The following is an 8,871-nucleotide window of genomic DNA, read 5'->3' as shown; positions in this document are numbered from 1 at the left end:
ATGCATGTGGTCTCCCCGATGTAGAGGAGGCCGCGTTGTGGGCAGCGAGTATAACGCGCTACATTGAAAGGAATGCGAGAAAATCACTGTTCGGGTTTAGAGAGGCCTTTGATGACCTTTTACCTGCTTTGACTCCCACAGGATTCCATCATCGATGCTGCAGAGGCGAAGGGTGAAGTCAGTGATTTTGCACGTTTCGATCACAAATTTAGCCAGGGCTTGCATCACTGGTCAGGCCCATGTAGGCCCCCGGGCCCTCAGTTTTGCACCCCATGATTCTGGGGTGGGGTGAGGTGGGGAGCGCCGGGAGGTGAAATCAGACTGCGTACATTGACAATTCAACACGCAGATTTTTAAAAATTCTTTCATGGAATTGAACGTCATTGGCTGGGCCAGTATTTGTTGCCTCCCTCCCCCCGTCCCCCCCTTGAGAAGGTGGTGGTGAGCTGCCTTCTAGAACCGCTGCAGTCCCTGTGGTGTAGGTACACCCACAGTGCTGTTAGGGAGGGAGTTCCAGGATTTTGACCCAGCGACAGTGAAGGAACGGCCGATATATTTCCACATCAGGATGGTGTTTGGCTTGTCAAGGTCTGAATGGTGGGAGTTGTGGTGAAGCTGCTGCCTTCACAGTCCTGGTCATCCTATGAGCCCCGGAGCTCACCCATCTTGCTGAGCAAGACACTGAAAAGGATGAACAGCTTTATTAGTTCCAGGTCTGCTGTAGATATTGTCTCAACCACAATAGTGTCAGTCACTCGCATAAGTGGTCCTTAATATCTTAAGTTGAGAGGTGCTTCCAAGCTAGCTAATATCTCATTACAGCATAACCCAAGGGTCAAGCCATTATGATAAGAGCTGTGCACCCTGTCTTTTGCATGTGGTCTCACACTCACAGCTCTATCCTTTCATTAGGTGGGCTGAGAAATACCAGTGAGGTGAGACAGGTAAGTATTGACATATTTTACAGGTGACACGGGAAGGTAAAGGGCAGCAGTCAAAGCAAATCCCACTCCCTGTCTCTCGAGCGGGAGCGCCGCCTGGTCTGAGTCGGAAGGCTGTGGGTTCAAGTCCCACTCCCAGATCCATGAGCAGCTAATCCAGGCTGAAATTCCCAGTGCTGCCCTGTCGGAGGTGCCGTCCTTCAACGAGACATGAAAATGAGGCCCCGGCTTCCCTCTCAGGCGAGAGGGCATCCCACTTGGGAAGAAGGCCAGGAAGGGTTTCCCCCGGTGTCCCTCACCCAACCTCACCAAGACAGATTATCTGCTCGCTATCTCCTCGCTGATCGTGGGAGCTTGCTGTGCTGCTTTTCCCTACATTCCGGCAGAGACTGCACTTCAGGATTACTTCACTGGCTGTAAGGTTCTTCGGGATTTGCTGAGTTTGCGAAGGGCGCTGTATAACTGCGAGTTCTTTCTACCTCTTTGTGACCCCAGTGTGCGCGCGGACAGCCTGTGAGAGTATCCGGTCCCCGGGTGGTTGCTGTTGCCTGGGACCCGGCTGGCGATCGGAAAGGGTGAAGTTTCATTCCTTGCCGCTGCGTTCTGTGGGGCTGCTCTTGTTCTTTGTCTTCATGTTCCACCCCCCTGTTTCTTTTCCAGCTGATTCCTCCATTCCAACACTTGGCAAAGAAGGTGGTTCTGATGTGCCGGGTCTGCATGCGTCTCCGTGTGGCATCCAAAGCTTTCATGCAGGTGTGGGCCACCTCGGCCAAATACGCCAACAAGCAGCAGACCGAAGAGGTGAGGTCACTAACCCATAGGATCCTGGAATAGTTACTGCACAAGGAGGAGGCCATTCAGCCCATTGCGTCCATCCTGCCTCGCTGTGAGGGTAATTCACCCTGTCCCACTCCCCCCCACCCCCCCGCCTTTTCCCCTTAGCTCCACAGATAGCTTTTCCTTCTGATAATGATCCAATTCTCTTTCGGAAACCTCGATTGACTCTGCCTCCGCCACACTCCCAGGCAGCGCATTCCAGATCCTACCCGCTCGCTGTGTGGAACAGTTTCCCCTTGTGTCGCCGTTCCTTCCTTTTGCCAAATGACCTTAAATCTGCGCCCTCGGGTTGTGTCGACCCTCCCCCCAGTGGGGACAGTTTCTCCCTCTCCTCCCTGTCCGGGCCCCTCGTGGTTTTGAACCACCTCTATCAAATCTCCTCCCGGCCTCCTCTTCCCCCGAGGAGAACAGTCCCGACTTCTCCAATCTGTCCGCGGAGCTGAGGCTCCTCATCCCTGCAGACATTCCCGTGGGTCCTTTCTGAAGGTGTTGGCCAAGAGCGGTATCTGTGGTTGGAGGCTCAGTGCGGCCCTGTGAGTGGAAATAGCCAGTCTCACGCACTCACGGGAATTCCTGGGAAAATTCATCCCTTTGGAGAGGCTGAAGCTGAGTGATGAGGGAAGGTGAAGGAACGTTAGAGGGGATAGAGCGGTATTTGGAGTTTGGTGGAAGGGACTCTGAGGGGAACTGACTGTGTGTTGGAGCCCAGTCCGTTACACGGTGCCTCCTGTCACTGCACTGGACCGGGGATTCGGGGCTCAGCACCGACATCATCATTGGGCGCCCCTTGTCCTGAAACAGGAAGTCGGTGCTGATGACATCATGCCAACCGCTTGCCATCTCCGCCCCCGTTCCCCCCCCCACTGCACCCCACACCCATCACTGCCCTGTTCACCTCTTCACTTGCCGTTCTGCTGGTCGCTTCACTCGGGGGTGGGAGTGGGGTAACGAGGAGGCATCAAGCGTTGGGAGTGAGGTAGGGAGTGAGGCGTCAAGCATTGGGAATGAGATAGGGAGCAAGAGGGTCGAGCATTGGGAGGGAGGTAAGGAGCGAGAGGGTTGAGCGTTGGGAGTGAGGTAGGGAGCGAGAGGGTCGAGCGTTGGGAGTGAGATAGGGAGTGAGAGGGTTGAGCATTGGGAGTGAGGTAAGGAGCGAGAGAGTCGAGCGTTGAGAGTGAGGTAGGGAGCGAGAGAGTCGAGCGTTGGGAGTGAGGTAGGGAGCGAGAGAGTCGAGCGTTGGGAGTGAGGTAGGAAGCGAGGTGTCAAGCATTGGGAGTGAGGTAGGGAGCGAGAGGGTCGAGCATTGGGAGTGAGGTAGGGAGCGAGAGGGTTGAGCATTGGGAGTGAGGTAGGGAGCAAGAGGGTTGAGCATTGGGAGTGAGGTAGGGAGCGAGGCGTCAAGTGTTGGGAGGGAGGTAGGGAGTGAGAGGGTCGAACATTGGGAGTGAGGTAGGGAGCGAGAGGGTTGAGCATTGGGAGTGAGGTAGGAAGCGAGAGGGTTGAGCATTGGGAGTGAGGTAGGGAGCGAGGCGTCAAGCGTTGGGAGTGAGGTAGGGAGCGAGGCGTCAAGCGTTGGGAGTGAGGTAGGGAGCGAGGTGACAAGCGTTGGGAGTGAGATAGGGAGTGAGAGGGTTGAGCATTGGGAGTGAGGTAGGGAGTGAGACGTCAAGCGTTGGGAGTGAGGTAGGGAGCGAGGCGTCAAGCGTTGGGAGTGAGGTAGGAAGCGAGAGGGTCGAGCGTTGGGAGGGAGGTCGGGAGTGAGAGGGTCGAGCGTTGGGAGTGGGGTAGTGAGCGAGGCGGCGAGAGGGTCGAGCGTTGGGAGTGGGGGAGTGAGCGAGGCAGCGAGAGGGTCGAGCGTTGGGAGTGGGGGAGTGAGCGAGGCAGCGAGAGGGTCGAGAGTTGGGAGTGGGGGAGTGAGTGAGGCGGCGAGAGCGTCGAGTGTTGGGAGTGGGGTAGGGAGCAAGGCAGCGAGAGGGTCGAGAGTTGGGAGTGGGGTAGGGAGCGAGGCGGCGAGAGGGTCGAGAGTTGGGAGTGGGGTAGGGAGCGAGGCGGCGAGAGGGTCGAGAGTTGGGAGTGGGGTAGTGAGCGAGGTGGCGAGAGAGTCGAGAGTTGGGAGTGGGGTAGGGAGCGAGGCGGCGAGAGAGTCGAGAGTTGGGAGTGGGGTAGGGAGCGAGGCGGCGAGAGGGTCGAGAGTTGGGAGTGGGGTAGGGAGCGAGGCGGCGAGAGGGTCGAGAGTTGGGAGTGGGGTAGGGAGCGAGGCGGCGAGAGGGTCGAGAGTTGGGAGTGGGGTAGGGAGCGAGGCGGCGAGAGAGTCGAGAGTTGGGAGTGGGGTAGGGAGCGAGGCGGCGAGAGGGTCGAGAGTTGGGAGTCGGGTAGCAATCGGCGGTCACTCAGAACATTGTTCTTGGACGCAGGCATCCCTGGCAGCAACGGCACAGGCACGGAGCCCGGGTGTGCCGTGAGTGTGCCTGGTGCCATCGCGGTGCCACCAGACGCAGAATAAGCTGCAACTCGAGGGACGAGGGACGAGGGACCTCAGCACCAACCCGGGAAAGACCAGTTCAAAGCGATATCCCAGGAGACTTATCCAGGTGGCACCAGGAATGGGCACTCGGTGGGGCATTGGGGACAGAAATAGGCTCTGGGATCGTATTGGGGTCCCTTAACTCTCCCGCCCAGCCACCTGAGCCTGGCGGAAACCGGGTGGGCGAGGGGCGGTCAAAGTGAGGCCAGTTCCTCTGACCTGCTGCCTTTGGGCCACCTCTCGATGTTAACCCCGTGCTTTTGGGCAGATGGCACAGGGCACCCCCAGGGTAGAGCGGGATCCTTCAACGTGCCGATCGGATGACGGTGATGATGTTGGGCGGGGCCCAGGTCTGCCATTTTGGTCAGAGGCCTGAGAGGGGGGAGCTGACGGCCAGCTTCACCCCGACCCAGGCCCGTCCCGGGGCAGCCGTGCGATCGAGGGTCAGGGACTCGGTCCAGGAAGACACACCTTTTAGCCGCTTGAGTGAGGCTTCCCGGGGGGGGGCGGGAGTGACCCCTGGGGCCTCACAAAGGAAGTCTTAGGCCCCCGGTTGCTATGGCGTCCACTCGATGCACGCCAGGTTAAAGTAGGCCACGTACATGGCGCAGTAGGAAGAATGATTAATTCTGAAGCACAAACAAAATTTGAAGATTCCCCACGTATTGTAAGGACAGGTCAAGGCTGTCAATGAAACTAACCATAAAATAAATTGTACCTCAGGGTTGTTTGGGGGTCAGGAGGAGGTGGAAGAATGGACAGAGGCTCTCGCTTCTGAATAAAACACCAGACAATAGGGCGTCCGGTTTAAATCGGGTACTGGACAGGGGACGGACCAGCTGAAAACCGGACCGTCCAGTATAAAACCAGGTGCATAGCTACCCCGCCAAGACCCCATCGCTCACCTGGCTGCTGGTCACCATACCGTGGGTCCCTGGCTGTGGCCTCATGCCACCTGGGTTTCTGCTCCTGTCCGCTGGCACACTGGCAGATCCGGTCAGGTTTCAGCAGGTGTGGAGCTGGAAAGGTCTGATGGATGGAAGAGCCCAGTTGTTGAGGTCGTCTTGGCCCGGACCCTGGTGTCGTTCCCATTCCGCCCCACCGCCCACCAACCCCCACCTTTTAAAATCAGGCCCTGCTTTCAGGATTTTGCACTGATCATCAGGATGTAAAACTTGCCCTGACACCATGGAGCACTTGTTATTGCTCGAAAGAGGGGCGCGTTGTTGCAGCTTTTCGTCTTATGCACATCAGGACAAACACAAGAATGCCAAATTTCAAGCAGCCACAAAAATTTACTACAGGAGAAAAGGATGCTGATTGGTTGGCAAGTTGACTCTGATTGGGCCGAGGGTTTGCCATGGAGAAGGCAACGGGAAACTGCAGGCTCCTCGAGCTCCCAGGTAATTCGAGAAAGGTGCAAGGCTTGAACATATTCCTTTTTACAAAGAACAGGTTTGGCCAGCACTTGCTGAACAATCCTGAGTGCGCCAATAGCTACACTAACAACCAAGATAATCAGCCAAACTCGTAACATAGCTCATTTACGCTGCCGAAAGCGACAAATATTCACATACAGGGACTCTCAACGAAACAAAAGGAACCTGTTCAAGCCTTGCTCCTTTTTTGAATTACCCGAAGGATCAGGGAGCCTGTCCCTGTTGCTTTCTCCATGGTAACGCTTCAGCTAATCAGAAGTTGATTTGCCAATCAATACCACCCTTTGCTCCTGTCGTATAAATTGTTCTGATTGTTTGAAATTTGGTATTCTTGTGTTTGTCCTGATGAGAAATGCTTCAGCAACATGTCTCTCTTTTCAGCAAGTTTCAAGAATACTTGTTGGTTTTTTTTGTAACGCCTTCAGTTTTCCCATAGGTTGTCGCTCCTTCCCTAATGGACATTGAAAAGGTCAACATCTCTATTTTTGTTCAAACAGGAACAGAGGGAAAGCAGCAAGGCTGCCTTTGATGCCCAATATTTCAAGACACAACATGTAAGTCGCCCCCTTACCTTCCTGACCGATTTGCGGAATGATCATAAGAAATGAGAATCTCAGGGACTCGTGGGGAACTTGTTGCTGTTGATGTTTTGGTTGGACTTGTACTGGAGACAAACCAACAGACTAAGGTCAGGCCAGTCGGTGTTGTTTATTTTATAACTCAGATCTATGCAGAGATGACACTCGTTCCTATGTGCGTAAGAACGTTATTTACAGTGCTCTAAAATATTTCGGCAGTCACAAAATGTCTGCAATTGTGACTCCAGCTCTTCCTACAGCTTTGTTCACTTTTCCCTGAGTCCACACCCAGGCTTATGTAATCAAGCACAGTGAGCATCAATAGTAAACAGACTCACATAATCAAACATCCTGGGGGTTATCATTGATCAGAAACTGAACTGGACTAACCATATAAATACTGTGGCTACAAGAGCAGGTCAGAGGCTAGGAGTAGTGTGACAAGTGATCCACCTCCTGACTCCCCAAAGCCTGTCCACCATCTATAAGGCACAAGTCAGGAGTGTGATGGAATACTCCCCACTTGCCTGGATGAGTGCAGCTCCCACAACACTCAAGAAGCTGGACACCATCCAGGACAAAGCAGCCCACTTGATTGGCACCACATTCATAAATATTCACTCCCTCCACCACTGAAGCACAGTGACAACAGTGTGTAGTATCTACAATATACACTGCAGCAACTCACCAAAGCTCCTTAGACAGTACCTTCCAAACCCATGACCACTACCATCTAGAAGGACAAGGGCAGCAGACACCTGGGAACACCACCACCTGCAAGTTCCCCTCCAAGCCACTCACGATCCTGACTTGGAAATATATCGGCCGTTCCTTCACTGTCGCTGGGTCAAAATCCTGGAACTCCCTCCCTAACAGCACTGTGGGTGTACCTACACCACAGGGACTGCAGCGGTTCAAGAAGGCAGCTCACCACCACCCAGCCAGCGACACCCACATCCCGTGAACAAACAAAGAAAAACGCAGAACAATTGAACACTACTGTGGGACCAGAGGACTTAAATTAGTGAAAAGGGCATTAGCGACAGATTCAACATGCAAACAGGCCATTCAGCTAAACCAATCCATGTTGGTGTTTATTTCCACACAAACAATAGTTCCAACTCCATGTTCCCTATCGAACTTTCCTTCAATCACTTATCCAACTGATTCTTAAAGTTTGACATGATTACGCTGACAGAGAGCTCTTGTGGCGCAGTGGGTAGCGTCCCTGCCTCTGAGCTAGAAGCTCCTGGTTCAAGTCCCACTCCAGGACTTGATGGCTACGGAAGGTGTGTTCATAAACACTATTATCAACCTGCGAGTCCTTCCAACACGTGCCAGTGGGAGAGGTTCCTGGTCAGCCATGCGATAGTAAGCACATTGGAGCCTCTACCGTCACTATCCATAGCTCTGGACTGCAACATGCATGTAAAAGTGTATGTTGCCATAGCAACTTGGACTTCCTGAGTGAACTGGAACACACCCACCATCGCCGTTTTGTAGCACCCTTCTCTCTGAGTCGATAGGTGATGGATTCGAGACCCACTCCAGACACTTGAGCACAGAATCTGGTCTGACGCTCCCATTGCCAGTGATGAGGGAATGCTGCACAGTCTATCAGGTGAGATGTTACCTGAGTACCCGTGACACGGCTTCAAAGAAGAGCAGCTCTGCCACCTCGATGCCCTGGCCAATATTGAACCCTCAAGCGATAGCAAGAGCACGGTATATCTGATCGTTATCACACGGTGGTTTATGGGAGCTTGCTGTGCCGCTGAGTTCCTTACATTACAACAGTAACTATGCTTCATAAGTACCTCATTGGCTACAAAGTGCTTTGGGATGTCCTGAGGTTATGAAAGGCGCTATATAATGTAAGTTCTCTCTTTCAACTGCTGGTCATACAATGCCCAATCTCTCTGTCTATAGAAGAAGAGGGTTTTGGCCTCTGTCCCAATCAGGAGTTTAGGAAGAACTTGTTTACCCCAAGGAGGACCAACCAACCAACCAATCAGCTTTCTTCTCTCCTGCCTCTTGCCCTGTCTGCCATTTGGCCTCACTCACTCACTCACTCACTCACTCACTCACTCACTCACTCACTCACTCACTCACTCACTCACTCACTCACTCACTCACTCACTCACTCACTCACTCACTCACTCACTCACCAGGACAGACACAACAGGCTGAGTGGCCTCCCTATGTGCCTTTACCATGGTGTGATTCTGTGAGTCTAAGGAGGATAAAGGCTCATAATCATTTCCGGAGCCATAAGTAATTTCGTCATAAAATGTAGGGCTGGTTAAAGTGCAGAGGTTTCATTAGGGGACTGAAGGAATGGGCTTTGATGGCCAGAATAGACTTTTCATATCTTTGACTGGTCCAACAGGCCTCCCCAGGAGCAGTTCGTTGAAAACAGAAAAGTTTTCTTTTTATGCGAAGCCTGTACTGTTCAATTGCTCTGTGTTTGATTATGCGAGTCTGGTAATTGATCTATGCTCACTGTGCTTGATTGGTTAAGCCTGAGTGTGGACTCAGAGCAAAGTCAACAG

The 8,871-nt window shown here is 53.4% G+C and overlaps 1 protein-coding gene across 1 annotated transcript in view; it reads left to right on the top strand.

Annotated features, from left to right (window-relative positions):
- Positions 1-1,595: 1,595 nt before the first annotated feature.
- The window catches only part of LOC144676349 (cyclic nucleotide-binding domain-containing protein 2-like), a 52,717-nt gene continuing 45,441 nt past the window's right edge, over positions 1,596-8,871 (top strand). The window contains 2 exon segments of the mRNA XM_078536790.1: positions 1,596-1,742; positions 6,239-6,295. Coding sequence (XP_078392916.1) covers positions 1,644-1,742; positions 6,239-6,295 — 156 coding nt within the window. The 5' untranslated portion in view covers positions 1,596-1,643.

Source organism: Cetorhinus maximus, unplaced genomic scaffold (assembly GCF_964194155.1).
Source record: "Cetorhinus maximus unplaced genomic scaffold, sCetMax3.hap1.1 HAP1_SCAFFOLD_1537, whole genome shotgun sequence".
NCBI lineage: Eukaryota > Metazoa > Chordata > Chondrichthyes > Lamniformes > Cetorhinidae > Cetorhinus > Cetorhinus maximus.
The sequence above is the reverse complement of the archived record's forward strand: the minus strand, read 5'-3'. Positions and strand labels throughout refer to the sequence as shown.